Source organism: Amblyraja radiata, chromosome 33 (assembly GCF_010909765.2).
Source record: "Amblyraja radiata isolate CabotCenter1 chromosome 33, sAmbRad1.1.pri, whole genome shotgun sequence".
In the NCBI taxonomy this organism is placed as follows: Eukaryota; Metazoa; Chordata; class Chondrichthyes; order Rajiformes; family Rajidae; genus Amblyraja; species Amblyraja radiata.
In genome coordinates, this window is record NC_045988.1 from 28,258,766 (window position 1) to 28,278,078 (window position 19,313).

The window sequence follows — 19,313 nt, forward strand, 5'->3', positions numbered from 1 at the left end:
CAGTGCCAGTGTGTTATCAGGAGGAAACAAACAACATCTAAAATACCAGAGGAAGAGATGGGGGAAAGAAAAATGAATGCTGAAAGTATGAGATAAAAGACTGAATACCTGATTATCTGAAGTAGTCGTCGTTGTTGAGGCCTGCATGCTGTGCTGTGGCACTTTGGGAGATGAAGTGCCCTCTCCTTCAGCTTACGTTGAACTCTGGAGCAGTTAGAAAGTTGGATTGCACACGGGAAGTAGGGCAAGTGTTGATGTGGTTCAAGCAGCTGTTCAGGTCTGTTGGATTGTGGTGAGCTCTGGTCACTCAGCATCTCTGTGATGGAGGAGAGGTCGACCCCAGAGAGACCTGTGCTCTGTTTGTATTTCTGTCCTGAAATGACACCTAATTACCACCTTATTGAATGCCATTTGTGACTTTTTCAACACAAACACGTATGGTCTTGGTGATGCAAACTCTGTAACAGAACTGGGAATTAACATTCAGGAATGGCTAACTAACAGAAAGCAGAGTCCGGATACTCTCTGGAATTAGTGGGATGCCACAGGCAGTGCATGGTCAATATTCATTACTTAGATGAAAGCACCGAGCATGTTGGAGCCAAATCTGCTGCTGAAAGATGCGATGTTTCAAATAAGAGGGCATAGGTTGAAGGTACGGTGTGGGAGGGATCTGTGATCTGAAACCACTGCCTGAGAAGGTGATTGAGACAGGTTCTCTCACATCATAGATGGGCACCTGAACTGCCAAGGCCCATGTGCTGGTCAGTTGGATTAACCTTGATAGGATGTAGTGGCCCGAAGGGTCTGTTTCTATGCTATGTTACTCCATGACTTTACAAAGGGGAGCATTTTGTGAAAAGGACACATATTCTTGAGGGGACATTAGTAGAGTGGCATGTGCTGGTGGAGGCTGTGACCCTGCTGGGAAGTGTGTGGGATTGGCAGAGATTTCTTGTTGCACCCATCATGTCAGCTCGGGTATGAGTGACGGTCACTCTGCTCACATAGACTTTAGCAGAGCCAATACTTGCAGGACAAGTGGATTGGAGTTAGGCCAAGTGAAAATTAGTGACTGTGGAATCCAGGAATTTAAAGGAGAAAACAGTTAGAGAATTTAATCCAAAAACACAACATGCAGTAAACGCTCAGCAGGTCAAGCATCATCTGTGAACGAGAAACCAAATTACATTTCAGATTAAAATACCCTTGTTGGTTCTGACCTGCTGAGTGTTTCCAGCATTTTCCATTTTTGTTTCACATTTCCAGCATCTGCAAATCTGATATTTTTCATCCTACATATTTCAGTGGACTATCACTTCCATTCATAATGTAATTTGGTAACAACAGTTCATTGGCTGTGAGAAAGGGACTTATTTGAAACTCCCTAGGTCATGAAGGCTATGAGGAGAGAGCCCGTTTCTCTGAGCATTGCTCTGTGTATATTGCAGGTATGGTATGCAGCATCGTATGCAGACTTTGTGGAGCAGAAGATCCACGATATATCAGAAGAGGAACGGAAAGGTGAGTGACAGCTTTGGCGGCAAGTGTAGGTTGAGAAGCCGTTGCGTTGTGCACATAGTGACGATAGGGGTAAATATTGGATGTGACCTGAAGAGGTGCCTCTGCTTGTTGTATGGAATCGTATGAGGCAGACTGGACTTGAGCATAATGTCTGAGCTTAGTGTTAGACCAGCAGCGTAATCAAGGACAATTCGCACCCTGGCCATTCCCTCTTTTCCCCTCTCCCATCGGGCAAAAGGCATAGAAGTATGAAAACGCACAGCTCCAGATTTGGGGACAGTTTCTTCCCAGCTTTTATCAGGTAACTGAACCATCCTACCACAACCAGAGAGTGATCCTGAGCTACTATCTACAGTACCTCATTGGAGACCCTCACACTTTCTTTAATCGGATTTTACTGGCTTTATCTTGCACTAAACATTATTTGCGTTCTTCCCTTTATCATGTATCTGTACACTGGACGGCTCGATTGTAATCATGATTGTCTTTCTGCTGACTGGTTAGCATGCAACAAAATCACGTAACAATAAACTCAACTCAAAGTCAAAGTAGCCTTTATTGTCATTAAGACCTTGCGGTCTGAATGAAATTTTGTTGTCTTGCAGTCCTACATATAGTAAAAATGGCAAAAACACACAATAACACAAATTAACATCCACCACAGTGAGTTCACCAGGCACCTCCTCACTGTGATGGAAGGCAAAAGTCATAAGTCTTTGTCTCTTCCCTTCTTATTCTCCCTCTGCGCCGAGGCGATCTAGGCTTCGGATGTTGTGACCCCACCGGGTGATGGGAAGTAATGTCAGTCCCGCGGCTGAATCCGAGCTCCGCCAATGGGCCGGTTCAACTCCGCGGCCCGGGGTGGTCGAAGCCGCCGAAGCTGCGGCCCTCCAGTCCAGCGGACGCAGCTGTTGTCGCGGGAGCTCCGGAGTACAGGTCACCAACCTGTGACCTGCGAGCTCCCGACGATGTCGTCCACTGGGCCCGCGGCCGAGTCCACCGGGCCCGCGGCCGATCCTCCGAGGTCGGGTCGCCGCTGCTGCCGGAACACTGCCCCAGCTCCGAGGTCGTGTCGCCGAAACCGCTGCTGCCAGCCTATTAGGCCTCGGCGCAGGCGGAGACGGGGGATACGACAAGAGGTCGCATCCCCCGAAGGAAGAGACCAAAAACATGTTTCTCCACCCACCCACACACATACACAACCTAATAAACCAAAAATTAACTAAAACAGGACAAAAGAACAACACAAAAAAAGAAAAAAACAGACGGACTGCAGGCAGCCGCAGCTGCTAAGGCAGCGCCGCCATCTTAAAAAAAAAATGTTTAAAAAATTGTACAAACTGATGTGTAGAATAGCATACTGCTGCTTCGATGTAACTGCTGACATTAGACAGAACATCGTGAACATGTGATTTGACTGAGGATGTATTGCTTCTATACCCACTTCACACAGAAGTGGGGAAGAAACAAAGACTGAGAAATAATGAACACTTCTTTTGCATTCTCTGTGGTGCTGGAGAAGCCAGGAAGTCGCTGACCAGTCAGTTTTTCTTAGTTTGTGATAAATCTAGTTTTTCTGACGGAAGAGAAATGTGAGCATCAGACATGCCCTTGTTTGTTTTTCTCAACATTATGCAAACGTTAAGAGCTTGTTTCACTTTGATTAACATGAGAGAAAAGAATGACGGTGAGTAGGGTAAAAATGGATTTTCAAAAATCACCCACCAAGGTTGTGCATAAGAGGGAGAACTGGAAACAGAAGGGAAGGGGTAAAAGCAAGGTCAACTCAATGATTCATTACATGGCTAATCGAAGAATCAAGTGTTGGAATCTGCCAACAATGTCAAATTGTGCGGTGAGATGAATTGTGAATTTGGATTTTATCGAACATAGAACAGTACAATACTGGAACAGGCCCTTTGGTCCACAATGTGTGCCAAACGTGATGCCAAGACCTAATCTCATCTGCACATCATTTTATTTTAGCTTATTATTGTTATGTCTACTGAGGCACAGTCAAAAGCTTTAGTTTGCGTGCTATCCAGTCAAAGAACACCACGCTGATCTCACTATCCTCCTTGTTCTTTTCCTTATTGAAAGCAGATACAAAATGTTTGTTTAGTACCTTACCTTCATCTGCAGATTCAAAGTACAAATTCCCTCCTGTATCCTTGATTGGTCCTACCTTCTTTCTGGTTGCCCTCTTATTTTTGTTATAGGTATAAAAAACTTTGGGATTTTCCTAATAGATAATAGACAATATAGGAGTAGGTCATTTGGCCCTTCGAGCCAGCACCGCCATTCAATGTGATCATGGCTGATCATCCCCAATCCCGGCCTTCTCCCCATATCCCCTGACTCCGCTATTTTTAAGAGCCCTATCTAGCTCTCTCTTGGAAAGCATCCAGAGTACCTGCCTCCACCGCCCTCTGAGGCAGAGAATTCCACAGACTCACCATTCTCTGTGAGAAAAAGTGTTTCCTCGTCTCCGTTCTAAATGGCTTACTGCTTATTCTTAAACTGTGGCCCCTGGTTCTGGACTCCCCCAACATCGGGAACATGTTTCCGGCGTCTAGCGTGTTCAAGCCCTTAATCTTACATGTTTCAATGTTTCTCATCCTTCTAAACTCCAGAGTGTACAAGCCCAGCTGCTCCATTCTCTCAGCATATGACAGTCCCGCCATCCTGGGAATTAACCATGTAAACCTACGCTGCACTCTCTCAATAGCAATAATGTCCTTCCTCAAATTAGGGGACCAAAACTGCACACAATACTCCAGGTGTGGTCTCACTGGGGCTCTGTACAACTGCAGAAGGACCTCTTTGCTCCTATATTCAATTTCTCTTGTTCTAAAGGCCAACATGCCATTCACTTTCTTCACTGCCTGCTGTACCTGCATGCTTACTTTCATAGACTGATGTACAAGGGCCCCCAGATCCCGTTGTACTTCCTCTTTCCCCAACTTGACGCCAATTAGATAGTAATCTGCCTTCCAGTTTTTGCTACCAAAGTGGATAACCTCACATTTATTTGCATTAAACTTCATCTGCCATGCATCTGCCCACTCCCCCAACCTGTCCAAGTCATGCATGCTCATAGCATCCTCCTCACAGTTCACACTGCCACCCAGCTTTGTGTTATCTGCAAATTTGCTAATGTTACTTTGAATCCCTTCATCCAAATCATTGATGTATATTGTAAATAGCTGCGGTCCCAGCACCGAGCCTTGCGGTACCCCACTAGTCACTGCCTGCCATTCTGAAAGGGACCCGTTAATCCCTACTCTTTGTTTCCTGCCTGCCAACACTTCTCTATCCATGTCAGCACTCTACCCCCAATACCATGTGCCCTAATTTTGCCCACTACTCTCCTATGTGGGACCTTATCAAATGCTTTCTGAAAGTCCAGAGAGGAGAAACCTTATTTTTGTTATAGGTATATAAAACTGGGATTTTCCTAATCTGACACGCCAAAGGCATTTTCTGTCCCTCTTTGGCCCTTCTAATCACCTGCTTGAGTTCTTTCCTTCTTTCTTTGTAGAATGTCCTGTCTGATTCCATCATTTTAAACCTTGCACACACTTCCGTTTTCCTTTTGACCAAATGTTCAACTTCTGGTTATCCACGGTTGCTTTACTTTGTATTTAATCCCTCCTCTTTACTGGAACATGGCAGTCCTGAACCGTAAACGACTTCTACGTCAGATGTGTACCCACCTGAGCTCCTGCCTAACAACATTATAATTTGCCTTACTCTAAATTAATACCTTCTCGCAAGGTATTCTCCCTATTCAAAATAATCTTGTGATCACTATCCCCAAAATGTTCTTCACTGAAACACTGGCCACCGAGTTAGATTCATTTCCCAACACAGAGTCCAGTATGGTCCCTCCTTGGGTTGGACCATCCACATACTGTTACAAGAAAACCCTCTTGGATACACCTCTCAAATTCTGCCCTGTCTGAGCCTTTGGCACTCAACAAGCCCCAGTTAATATTGGGGAAGTTAAAGTCACCCCTTAAAACAAGCCTGTTGCTTTGGCATTTTTGTGTACTCTATATTTTGCTTGCTATGGGGGGGGGGGGGGGGGGGGGGGGGGGGGCTAGAGTCCAATCCCATGAGAGGGCGTGCATCTTTCTTAGTTTTAAGCTTCACCCATACTGTCTCAGTTGTCGAACCCTCCAGTATATCCTCTGAGTGCTGCTTGACAGTCTCCCTGATTAGTAGCACAACTCCTCCATGTCTTCCCAGCTCCCCTTCTCGATCGCAATTGAAACATTGATCCCCGGAACATTGAGGTGTCAGTTGTGTCGCTCTCACAACTGCGTTTCTGCAATAGCCAAGAGTTAATTGTGTTTTATTATCACCTATCCCGAAACACAATAATGAAATTCTTAGTTGCAGCAACACAACAGATATGTAAACATCTATATATATATATATAAACAAAATAAATAATAGTGCAAATACAAAAATAAAGTCCCTAGTGCCACCACGGCGATTCCTAGTTTGAAGTTTGGTTGGAGTTCATAGTGTTCAAAGATGGTTATTCGTTGTTGGGAAGAAGCTGCTCCTGAACCTGGATGTTATAGTTTTCGGGCTCCTGTACCACCTTCCCCATGGGAATGAGAATGTGGCGAGGGTGGTGTGGGTCTCTGATGATACTGCCTGCCTTTTTGAGGCAGTGCCTCCTGTAGATCCCACCAATAGTGGGAAGTGGGTGAACTGGGCAGTATTCAATTCAATTCAATATTTATTCCATGTCATTTGAACCTCAGTGAGGCTCAAACGAAACTCCGTTTCTACAGCCATACAAACAAAACAATTCCTACAAGACACACAAACAATTCAATTCACACAAACATCCATCACAGTGAATCTCCTCCTCACTGTGATGGAAGGTAAAGTCTTTTCTCACCCCTGCACCATTTTTCTCCCGATGTTGAAGCCCCAGGCGGGCGATGGTAAGTCCCGCGGCCATTTAAGGCTGCGCCGGGCGATGTACGGCCCCGCTCCAGGTCTAAATGTCACAAAGTTTCTCGGGAAAATGGCGGCGGCGGGAATTTCAAATTAACAACGGTCCCTTACCGCGAATCGGCTTCATCTCCTTCAATTGCCGACTGCGGTTTATTTTCATCCCGGACGAGGTCTTGATCTACCACCTGTCGTGGGACCACTGGAGGGTCACTCCAGTTGAGGTGGTCTGTGGTCTTTTTTAGCCGTTTTCGGCCGTTGAACGATCGTCCCCCTGCGGCCTATACAGCTAGCCGCCAGAACCGCTAGAATCCCTGCACGCTGCCCGGAGAGGACGCTGGCGTTGACTGTTCGCCGCTTCTCCGCCCGCTGTTCCCCCCCCGTCTGTTACCTACCTGTTAACTGTTACCTACCTGCCTGTACCTCTGCCTGTGCCTGTGCACCATCGACGCTGGACACCTCCTGTGCCTGTTCTCCATGGATGCTGGATGCTGGGCACCTCCTGTGCCTGTGCACCATCGACGCTGGACACCTCCCTGCTCCAGCTGGATCATCTCTGCACCCGCACCGCTGGACAACCTCTCTACACCTGCACTGCTGGACAGCCTCTCTGCACCTGCACTGCTGGATACTCTCTGCACCCTCATCACTGGACTACCTCTACACCTGCTCTGCTGGACAACCTATTTGCTCCCTCAATTGCTAGACACCTCGCTGCATCTGCACTGCTGGTCAACCTCTTTGCTCCCTCACTGCTCGACACCTCGCTGCACCCGCTCTGCTGGACAACCTCTCTGCTCCCTCACCGCTGGATACTCTCTCCACCTGCACCTGCACCGCTGGACACCTCTCTGCACCCTCACCATCATGCTCAAATACTCAACTCTGCAGATGGCTGGTTTCTGCAACAACCACATCCCATCCTGCATCCATGTCGTTAAACAGCTTGGACTTCTGCGTCGACCCCGTTTCATCCACAGCGGCTCTCGGCGCAGGCGTGTTTGCTTCAACCACGGACATTCCATTCCATCCGTCTGCTCACTACCACGCTCTGCCCCCCCTCAACCGCGTCACCCCCCACCCCAGCTGACCGCACGCACTGTCAACCGGGACAACCTCAGATCTCTCCAGCCTGCCCCCATCCCTCCACCCTCTCACAATGCCAACTTTGCCCTCCTCAACACCAGGTCGCTCAACAACAAAGCCCTTGCCCTCCATGAACTAATCCTTGACAACACTCTGGACTTCCTTCTGCTCACTGAGACCTGGCAACAACCCAATGTCTTCTTCTCCCTCAATCAAACATCCCCACCTGGATTTAATTACATCTCCAAACCCCGCCCCTCCCGCCATGGAGGTGGCCTAGCTGTTATTTTTAACCAGAATTTTCGGATCACTGAACTCACCTTCCCCCCAGTAGCATCATTTGAATTCCTCGCCTTCAAAGCCCTTTCCTCCATGACAGTCATCCTCATTTACCGGCCACCTAAACCAAACCCCTCCTTCCTATCTGACTTCACTGAACTCCTCACACTTCAACGGTCCCTTACCGCGAATCGGCTTCATCTCCTTCAATTGCCGACTGCGGTTTATTTTCATCCCGGACGAGGTCTTGATCTACCACCTGTCGTGGGACCACTGGAGGGTCACTCATCCCTCTCCCCACATCTGCTGCTACTTGGTGACTTAAATATTCACATGGACTCCCCCACCTGCAAGCTCGCATCTGAATTCGCCTTTTTACTTGACAACTTCTCTCTCACTCAGCACGTCACATTTCCCACCCATGACAAAGGTCACATCCTTGACCTGGTCTGCTCCACAAATCAACCGGTACTCGACCTCCATCCTTGCCTCTTCCCCCTCTCTGATCATAAGCTTATACGGTTCACCATCCCTTCTCCGACACCTCGCCCCCGCTTCCTCCGAGAAATCACCTTCCGTAATCTAAAATCCATTGATTCCCACCATCTCTCTGACCTGCTCTCCACCACTCTCACCCTGGACTCCACCCCCATCTCACCTGATGATCTCACAAACCATCTCAACTCCACCTTGTCTACCTCCCTCAACACTCTGGCCCCCCTCAAAACAAGAACCGTAACTTTCAACACATCTTCACCCTGGTACACACCTGCACTTCGTAAACTGAAACAGACTGGTCGCCAACTCGAACGACTTATAAAGAAATCATCTCTCACAGTCCACCTTGAAGCTTACAAACTCCACCTCACTGACTACAAAGATGCTCTCATTGCTGCAAAATCTGCCTACCTCTCCTCCATATTCACCGATCCCTGCCTAAACCACAGAACCCTCTTCTCCACAGTGGGCAACCTCCTCAAGCCTCGAGCCAACACTCTCCCTACCTCTACTCCGGATCTCTGCAACTCATTCCTCCACTTTTTCGCTGATAAAATCAGCACCATCTATCAATCTTTATCCCCTGTACCCGACTCCCCAGCATCTACTCCAACACCTACCAAGGCCCCTCCTTTCAACATCTCCACTGACCTCCTTACCCCTCCTCCACACTGCTTCCTCTCCGAGTTTGACCTGGTCACCCCTATTGAAATCTCCAAACTCATCAGCTCTTCCAAACCCACTACCTGCTCCCTCGACCCTCTCCCCACTCCCCTGTTGAAGTCCTGCCTCCCCGTTCTCTCCCCGTACCTCACTAATCTCTTCAACTCCTCATTGTCCCAAGGAATTGTCCCCTCCGCTTTCAAAACTGCTGCCGTTACACCAATCTTAAAGAAACCTGGTCTTGATCCCTCCTCTCTCATTAACTACCGCCCAATCTCAAACCTCCCCTTTCTTTCAAAAACCCTGGAGCGTATCGTTGCGTCGCAACTTCATTCCCACCTCCTTGCGTATAACCTACTTGAACCCCTCCAATCTGGCTTTCGCCCCCTCCATAGCACAGAAACTGCTCTCCTCAAAGTCCTCAACGACCTCCTCACCTCTGCTGACACTGGTTCCCTCAACATCCTCATCCTCCTCGACCTGAGCGCAGCCTTCGATACAGTGAACCATAACATCCTGCTCACCAGACTCAAAGTCCTCGGCATTGAAGGCTCTGCACTCAGCTGGCTCCGTTCCTACCTTTCCAACAGATCCCAATTCATCTCTCTCCACAACCACACCTCTGCTACAGCCGCAGTCACTCAAGGCGTTCCCCAAGGCTCCGTACTCGGCCCCCTCCGCTTCATCATCTACATCCTCCCCCTTGGTCAGATACTCCGCCACTTCAATCTGGACTTCCACTGTTACGCTGATGACACCCAGATTTACCTTGGCACCAAATCCCCCCACAACCCCCCTCTCTCCCATATCAACTCCTGTTTGTCAGCTATAAAAACCTGGATGCAACAAATCCTGGCATCACATCACTCCAGTCCTCAAACAACTTCACTGGCTTCCCATCTCCCACCGGATCACCTACAAAATCCTGGTCCTCACCTACAAAGCCCTCCACCATCTGGCCCCCCCATATCTCACTGACCTCCTCTCCCCCTACCAACCCTCACGGTCCCTCAGATCCACATCAGCCGGTCTCCTCTCCATCCACAAGTCCAACCTCCGCAGTTTTGGGGACAGAGCCTTCTCCAGGGCAGCTCCCAGGCTCTGGAACTCCCTCCCCCAACTGATCCGCAATTCCGTGTCCCTCACCATCTTCCAGTCCCGCCTCAAGACCCATCTCTTCACCTCTGCCTATCCTTAGCCCCACGTCCCCGTCCCTTTTCATCTGTGCATTAATTGCCTCATACTGTGTTTTGTATTGAATTCTGTCTTTACTTTGTGTACTAGTCATGTCTCTACTATTTATTTCATTTCCCCTTACATGTTTTTCCTCTACATGCTTAATTTTTGTAAGGTGTCCTTGAGACTCTTGAAAGGCGGCCATAAATAAAATTCATTATTATTATTATTAAAGTTGGAGCCCCCGGTGGGCGTTGGAATGTCCCGCGGCCATTAAAGCCGCGCCGGTTGATGTACGGCCCCGCTCCGGGTCGTTCCAACCCCGCGACACGGGCTGGAGATGTTGCGTTGCGGAAGCTCCGAAATGCGGTCTCCCACCCGGACCCGCGAGCTCCCGATGTCACAGTCCACCGGCCTGCAGCTGGAGCCTCCGAGCTCCGGAGTCGGGCTGCAGCAGCGAGCCACCACCTCCCCCCACACTCCGAGGCCGACCAGCCCCACGATAGTAAGTCCGCAGCTCTGCAGGCTCCGCGACTGGAACCCCCAGGTCGTTCTGGTTGTAGGCCGCTCCACTACATTTTGTAATTTCCTGCTTTCCCGTGCATACGAGTCCACAACATCACATACGAGTCCACAACATCATAGTCCCAAGCACCAATCCAGGCTCTGAGACCATGAGAGATGGGAGCAGAATTAGGCCATTCAGCCCAGGTTTACTCCTTTATTCAATCATGGTTGATCTATCTCTCCCTCCTAACCCCATTCTCCTGCCTTCTCCCCATAACCTCTAACACCTGAACTAATTAAGGAAAATCTATCTCGGCCTTAAATATATCCACTGACATGGCCTGCACAGTCTTTGTGGCAAAGAATTCCATAGATTCACCACCCTCTGACTAAACAAATTTTTCCTCATTTCCATCCTAAAACAACGTCCATTAATTGTGATGTAATATTTGATAACCATCTTCAATGTCTATGATACTACCTATTTTAGTGTCAGTTGCAAACGTGCTCATTATGCCTTGTACATTCTTATCCAAATGGTTGAAGTAAATCACAATTGGGCCCAGCACTGATCCCTGATGTTCACCAGTCACTGACTTCCAGTCCATGATGATGATGATGATTACTCCTACAGGTGTAATCATACCCCCGGGTGTGTTTGCAATCTAAGTAAACCAGATTAGTAGAGATTTCACATGGTAAAATCCTGACATTTACCACTAAATATCTCAAAGCGGATTCTGCAACGACTTTCAGAATGCAATTACTCTATGGCCAGGAGATTAATTTGTGTGGTTATGCATAAAAGGCTCGGGTGCAGGAATGAATTTGAAAGCCAGTTGTCAGACTGTTCTAAGATTCTCTAATTCTGTTAGTCTACCTATGACAGGTGTAACAATTCAGTTGAGCTCATGGGTCACTCAAGTCAAGTCAAGTCAAGTTTATTTGTCACATACACATACGAGATGTGCAGTGAAATGAAAAGTGGCAATGCTCGCGGACTTTGTGCAAAAAGACAAACAAACAAACAACCAAACAAACTACAAACAGAATCACATATTCTTTTACATATTAAATATTGTGGGCGGAAGGAAAAAGGTTCAGTAAAGTTAGTCCCTAGTGAGATAGGAGTTTACAGTCCGAATGTCCTCTGGGAAGAAACTCCTTCTCAACCTCTCCGTTCTCACAGCATGGCAACGGAGGCGTTTGCCTGACCATAGCAGCTGGAACAGTCCGTTGCAGGGGTGGAAGGGGTCTCCCATGATTTTATTGGCTCTGGAGTTGCACCTCCTGATGTATAGTTCCTGCAGGGCGGCGAGTGAAGTTCCCATAGTACGTTCGGCCGAACGCACTACTCTCTGCAGAGCCTTCTTGTCCTGGGCAGACCAATTCCCAAACCAGATGGTAATATTTCCGGACAAGATGCTTTCCACAGCCGCTGAGTAGAAGTTTATGTACTAATGCACTAATAGTTTATGTACGACAAATGTACCTCTGCAGTGATTGATGAGGCACAGTTGCATTCGTCAGCTGTGCCCCTGATGTTATCATTATAAATGGCAGGTTTATCCTTACCAGTCCTTTCTAAGATTTTAGAATCTTTTGAAATAAAATGATAATGGTATCAGAATGTGATTTAAAATTAAAAAAAAAAAAATTGGATGTAATGTCCATATTCAGGATAAATATCAATGGGCAGTCTGCAATGTGTTTCCTGTTCCTCAGTTCTACGAGACCAGGAGAAAAACTGGCCTTGCTATGAATGTAACCGTCGCTTCACCAGCTCCGAGCAGCTGCAGCAACATCTCAACATGCACGATGAAAAGCTGGACTTCTTCAGCAGGTATGGCCGTGAATGCATTTGAAGTCGGTGCTCTTTCTCTTGTGTTTTCCAGTGTGCTTGTCAACTTAACGTAAGGAAGAGGAGCAGCAGCAACCCGCTGTCCCACCACAATATGATCAGTTCTGCATAGAATTATCTTTTCAATATCAGGTAGACAAAAATGCTGGAGAAATTCAGCGGGTGAGGCAGCATCTATGGAGCGAAGGAATAGGTGATGTTTCAGGTCAAGACCCTTCTTCAGACTGACGTGGGGGTGGTGGGGGCGGGAATAAGAAAGGAAGAGGCAGAGACACTGGGTTGTGGGAGAGCTGGGGAGGGGAAAGAGGGAGAAAGCAAGGACTACCTGAAATTGGAGGTCAATGCTCATACCATAGAAACATAGAAACATAGAAATTAGGTGCAGGAGTAGGCCATTCGGCCCTTCGAGCCTGCACCGCCATTCAATATGATCATGGCTGATCATCCAACTCAGTATCCCGTACCTGCCTTCTCTCCATACCCTCTGATCCCCTTAGCCACAAGGGCCACATCTAACTCCCTCTTAAATATAGCCAATGAACTGGCCTCGACTACCCTCTGTGGCAGGGAGTTCCAGAGATTCACCACTCTCTGTGTGAAAAAAGTTCTTCTCATCTCGGTTTTAAAGTATTTCCCCCTTATCCTTAAGCTGTGACCCCTTGTCCTGGACTTCCCCAACATCGGGAGCAATCTTCCTGCATCTAGCCTGTCCAACCCCTTAAGAATTTTGTAAGTTGTCCCACCACAATAAGTTGTCCCACCACCGCTGGGGTGTAAACTACTCAAGCAAAATATGAGGTGCTGTTCCTTCAATTTACGGTGGGACTCACTCTGGCCATGGAGGAGGTCCAGTCCAGAAAGGTCGGATTCGGAATGGGAGGGGGAGTTGAAGTGCTGAGCCACTGGGAGATGAGGTTGGTTATTGCGAACCGTTCGGAGATGTTGGGCGAAGCGATCGCCAAGCCTGTGCTTGGTCTCACCGATGTAGAGCAGCTGACACCTCGAGCAGCGGATGCAATAGATGAGGTTGGAGGAGATGCAGGTGAAACTGCCACACCTGGAAAGACTGCTTGGGTCCTTTGATGGAGTCAAGGGGGGAAGGCAAAGTGACAAGTGTAGCATTTCCTGTGGTTGCAAGGGAAAGTGCCAGGGGAGGGTGTGGTTTGGGTGGGAAGGGACAAATTGACCAGGGAGTTACTGAGGGAGCGGTCTCTGCGGAAAGCCGACAGGCGGGGTGATGGAAAGATGTGGCCAGCGGTGGGATCCCGTTGGAGGTGGCGAAAATATCAGAGGATTATCTGTTGTATGTAGCGGCTGGTAGGGTGGAAGGTAAGGACAAGGGGGACTCTGCCCTTGTTACGAGTGGGGGGATGGGGAGTGAGAGCAGAGTCACGGGGTATAGAAGAGACCCTGGTAAGAGCCTCATCTATAGTCGAAGAGGGGAACCGGGTTCACTAAAGAATGAGGACATCTCCGATGCCCTGGTGTGGAACACCTCATCCTGGGTGCAGATGCGGCGTAGATGGAGGAATTGGGAGTAGGGGATAGAGTCATTACAGGAAGCAGGGTGGGAAGAAGTGTAGTCCAGATAGCCATGGGGGGCAGTGGGTTTATAGTAGATGTCGGTAAGTAGTCTGTTGCCTGCGATGGAGATAGTGAGGTCCAGAAACGGTAAGGAGATGTCAGAAATGGTCCAGGTAAATTTGAGTGCAGGATGGAAGTTAGTGGTGAAATGGATGAAGTCCGTGAGTTCTGTACGGGTGCAGGAGGTAGCACCAATGCAGTAGTCGATGTAGCGGAGGTAGAGTTCGGGGATAGGGTCACCGTATGACTTGAACAAGGATTGTTCGGCGTACCTTACAAAGAGGCAGGCATAGCTGGGGCACATGCGCGTGTCCATAGCTATGCCTTGGATTTGGAGGAAATGTGAGGAGTCAAAGGAAAAGTTGTTGAGGGTAAGGACCAGCTCCGCTAGGCGGAGGAGAGTATCGCTAGACGGGGATTGGCTGTTTCTGCAGTCGAGGAAGAAACAGAGATCTTTAAGACCCTCCTGGTGGGGGATGGAGGTGTAGAGTGACTCGACATCCATGATGAAGATGAGGGAGTGGGGGCCTGGAAAATGGAAGTTATGGAGGCGACGAAGCGCGTGTGAGGTGTCTTGGACATAGGTAGGGAGGGATTTAACTAGGGGAGGACAGAATGGAGTCGAGGTATGTGGAAATAAATTCGGTGGGACACGAACAAGCAGAAACAATGGGTCTGCCAGGACAGTCAGGTTTGTGGATTTTAGGGAGAAAGGGCTGGGGAACGATGAGGTTGGAGGTTTGGGAGGGCAGGGAGCCAGAAGTGATGAAGCCAGTGATAGTGATAGTCAGCAGATCTATATCGGTGAGACCAAGCGGAGGCTGGGCGACCGTTTGGCCGAACACCTCCGCTCGGTCCGCAATAACCAACCTGACCTCCCGGTGGCTCAGCACTTCAACTCCCCCTCCCACTCCGTATCCGACCTCTCTGTCCTGGGTCTCCTCCATGGCCAGAGCGAGCAACACCGGAAATTGGAGGAGCAGCACCTCACCTTGGGGAGTCTGCATCCTGGGGGCATGAACATTGAATTCTCCCAATTTTGTTAGCCCTTGCTGTCTCCTCCCCTTCCTCAGCCCTCGGGCTGTCTCCTCCCATCCCTCAACCTTCGGGCTCCTCCTCCTCCTTTTTCCTTTCTTCTCCCCTCCCCCCCACTCCCCATCAGTCTGAAGAAGGGTTTCGGCCCGAAACGTTGCCTATTCCCTTCGCTCCATAGATGCTGCTGCACCCGCTGAGTTTCTCCAGCATTTTTGTGTACCTTTGATTTTCCAGCATCTGCAGTTCCTTCTTAAACACATAGTGTTTGAGATAATGGCCTGGTGCCTGTCTGTGCGGCCGTGGTCCAAGGTTTGTTGGAGGGGAGGTGTCTGAGAGTTGGCACCTGGCCTCAGCCTTGTAGAGATCTGCGCGCCAGACTACCACGGCACCTCCCTTGTCGGCAGGTTTGATCAACAAGTGTAAATATCAGCTACCTCGTTTAAGTACTTGACATCATCTAGCCTCCATAATCCTCAGGGGTTGAGAACTCCAGACATTTCAGCCCTTTTTGAAAAGTTACTGCAGTTTTCGGTTAATTTTTAGGTTAGTTGAGGGAGGCACAGTGGGGCCACGGTCGAGTTGCTGCGTTAGAGCGCCAGAGACCCGGATTCAAACTTGGATGCTGTCTGCACGAAGTTTGCACATTCTCCCTGTGACCTCCGGGTGCTCCGGTTTTAGGTTAAATGTCCACTGTAAAATTGCCTTGTGTGTGTAGGGAGTGGATAAGAATGTGGGATAACGTAGAACTAGTGTGTCTGGGTGATCGGTGATCAGCCTGGAGTCGGTAGGCTGAAGAGCCTGATTTCCAGGCTGTATCCCAATGAATCTTCCATTGAATCAATTCAGTCAATACTGTGGTATTATTTAATGCAGTCTGGACCGGACAAGCTAGATGCAGGAAAATAACCATATAACCATATAACAATTACAGCACGGTAACAGGCCATCTCGACCCTTCTAGTCCGTGCCGAACACGTATTCTCCCCTAGTCCCATCTACCTGCACTCAGACCAATACCCTCCATTTCTTTCCCGTCCATATAACTATCCAATTTATTTTTAAATGATCCCAATGTTGGGCGAGTCCAGAACCGGGGGCCACAGTCTTAGAATAAAGGGAAGGCCATTTAAGACTGAGGTGAGAAAAAAACCTTTTCACCCAGAGAGTTGTGAATTTGTGGAATTCCCTGCCACAGAGGGCAATGGAGGCCAAATCACTGGATGGGTTTAAGAGAGAATTAGATAGAGCTCTAGGGGCTAGTGGAATCAGGCTTTAATTTTGTAAAAAGATTTATTCTGTTCCACTTTATCAAATGGCTACTTCAGTTTCATGTACATACTGCAGAAAGAGTACAAAAGCAATGGAAACTGGGGTTCAGAGGTTATTAATCAATGTAGCACGGGAACTGAGAAGTTGCCTTTTCTTTCTTGACTGTTGGCTTTGACATTTGCTGTCACCGTCCCTCCTTTGTCATTGCCCTTTACAATCATGGATACGGTTCCCAGTGTTTTATTTCAGTGTTTGTATCAAATCTCTGGTGACAGGTCAAAGAGCAGGAGTCGTGGCCGAGGTAGGAGGCGATTTGGCACCGGGAGGCGGCCTGGGCGCCCGCCCAAGTTCAACCGGCAGGACCCGGCCGCAGAGCAGAGCGAGGTGAGACTGGCTGATCTGCTTAAAGCTTCTGAAATAATATGTCTATATTTAGGCAAGAGCTGCTATCTTGCCTATTTCAACCCAACCTTCAGTTCAATGACCTATGAAAACATTCATGTTTTCATAGTCAGACGGTGTGGAGACAGACCCTTCGGCTTAACTTGCCCACACCGACCAACATGTCCCATCTACACAAGTCCCACTTGCCTGCATTTGGCCCAAATCCCTCTAAACCTGTCCTATCCATGTACCTGTTTTAATTGCTGCCTTAGCATTGCGATAGTCCCTGCATCAACAACCTCCTCCGGCAGCTTGTTCCATACACCCACCACCCTTTGTGTGAAAAAGTTACCCCAAAGAAGCCTATCTCACCAGGGACTAACTCTACTGAACGTTTTTCCTTCCATTATTTATTATGTAAAAGAATATGTGTGTTATGATTGTGTTTATAGTTTGTTTGGTTGTTTGTCTTTTGCACAAAAGTCCGCGAGCATTGCCACTTTCATTTCACTGCACATCTCGTATGTGTATGTGACAAATAAACTTGACTTGACTTGACTTGACTTGAGATTCCTATAAAATCTTTTCCATTTCACCTTAAACCTATGGCATCTGGTTCTGGATTCCACTACTCTGGGCAAAAGACTTTGTGCGTCTACTCGATCTATTCCTCTCATAATTTTATACACCTCAATAAGATCAATAAGAGCTCTATAATATTTCTTTGAAATAATTTGTACCTCTGCAACCTGCTTGGAGTTGACATGATCCTTTTGGATAAATAAGTGGGATCCCTTTCTCCACAGCTGGTTTCTGGACATGGTGCTGGTCTGAAGCTGGTGTTTAAGTCCTGTCTGATATACAGAGAGTAAAGGGCCTGTCCCACCAGCATGCGATTGTATGCGTCTAGCGCCGACCAAACGTGGTGGCTTGAGGCTTACAGCCTCGAGACGCTGCGTATGCCCTCAATGCGCCTGCGGGCCGACAGGCCGTTGGCGCGCGGGATTTTCGGACAGTGCAAGATTTTTGGAGCCCCGCGCGATATCGGGACCAGCCCCGCACAACTCCATACGCCTCCGCCGATCGAAGTGGGAACGGCCCCCGCGAGGCCGTACTCCTCAAGCGACCACATTTGGTCGCGCTAGACGCATGCAATCGCATGCTGGTGGGACAGGCCCTTAAGAACAGTGGGAGATTCCACAACTGCATTAACTTGAATTCCTCAATGGTTAACTGAGTATACAAGTTAACAAGTTTTCTGATCTATAATCCATGATCTGTGATGAAATAAAGCTGCTTGGTTTTTGATTGAGAATAATAGCATCTTTTGCTGCCATGATTGAGGAAGGAAGAACTTTCCTGTAGGCAATGGTTATGAAATGTTGTCAATGGACCACTGGACAAAAGAAAGACATTTGTTGTGAAACTGATGAAGGAGATCTGATAATTGTGTAAGATTTTAACATTTAACAAAGGATCAAGCAGTTAATTTGCTTTGCAGAGAAATGACAATTACAAAAATTCAAGGTGCAGGCTCGAAGGGCCGAATGGCCTACTCCTGCACCTAATTTCTATGTTTCTATGTTTCTACCTATCAGGGATATCTTGTATCCCCATTTTGCTCCACTGATTTCCTCTAGTGAACGCCTACATCTCTTATGCTTGTGGGATTTGCTTGATTCTAATAATAATAATAATAAATTTTATATTTAATGGGCGCCTTTCATACAAAATCTCAAGGACACCTTACATAGTAAACATATAATCGGAATATAACAATAAGGACATCACAGAGACACAAATCAAAAACAGGATTCAATCCAAAAACAGAAAATCAAAAACACAGTGTGAAGAGGGAGCAGCGGCAACCAATTCGTGCCAGCGTCCACTCTCCCTTCACGGCAGCCATCTTGGACACAGACCTACAAGACTACAGTTAGACAAAAAAAATCATCCCCCCACAGTGGATAGCACTGTGGAGGAAGGCACAATGTCCAGTCCCCACCCCATGTTCACCCCAAAGTCAGGCCTATTGGGGCCACCGCAATTGCCTCTACGGAGGCCCGATGTCCCTGGCCGTTCTCACCAGGTGATCTTGCCCCGGCGTCGGGAGAGTCCTTTCAGCGGCTGGGCCACTTGGAACGGCCGCTTCTTGGTTGGAGCCCGCGGCTGCCGAAGCCGACAAGGCCGCGCCGGTTTGGCGCTCCTAGGCTCCAGGTGAAAAAGTCGGCGCCCCGCTCTCCTCACTGCCGCCTCTACGCACGCCGTCTCTCCGCACGCCGCCTCTCCGCTCCGCAAACCCGCAGCCCGGAGATGTTGCTCACGGCGGTCCAGCTCGCCAGAGCTCCAGCGCGGCGACCCAGGCAAGGCATCGCCCGCTCCGCTCCGCTCCAGCGCTCCAACGCTGTGCCGCCACCCAGGCCGAGGTGCTGGGTGGTTCCCGCCAAGAAACGGCGCTCCAAGCCCGCTGGTA

At 48.5% G+C, this 19,313-nt stretch overlaps 1 protein-coding gene across 3 annotated transcripts in view; it reads left to right on the forward strand.

Annotated features, from left to right (window-relative positions):
* Positions 1–19,313, forward strand: part of prdm10 (PR/SET domain 10) — a 220,558-nt gene that overhangs the window by 80,686 nt on the left and 120,559 nt on the right. For all 3 annotated transcript variants that reach the window (XM_033049823.1, XM_033049825.1, XM_033049824.1), the window contains exons 9-11: positions 1,452–1,524; positions 12,433–12,550; positions 16,732–16,840. In XM_033049823.1, the coding sequence (XP_032905714.1) occupies positions 1,452–1,524; positions 12,433–12,550; positions 16,732–16,840 (300 nt within the window). The remainder of the gene's footprint in view (positions 1–1,451; positions 1,525–12,432; positions 12,551–16,731; positions 16,841–19,313) is intronic.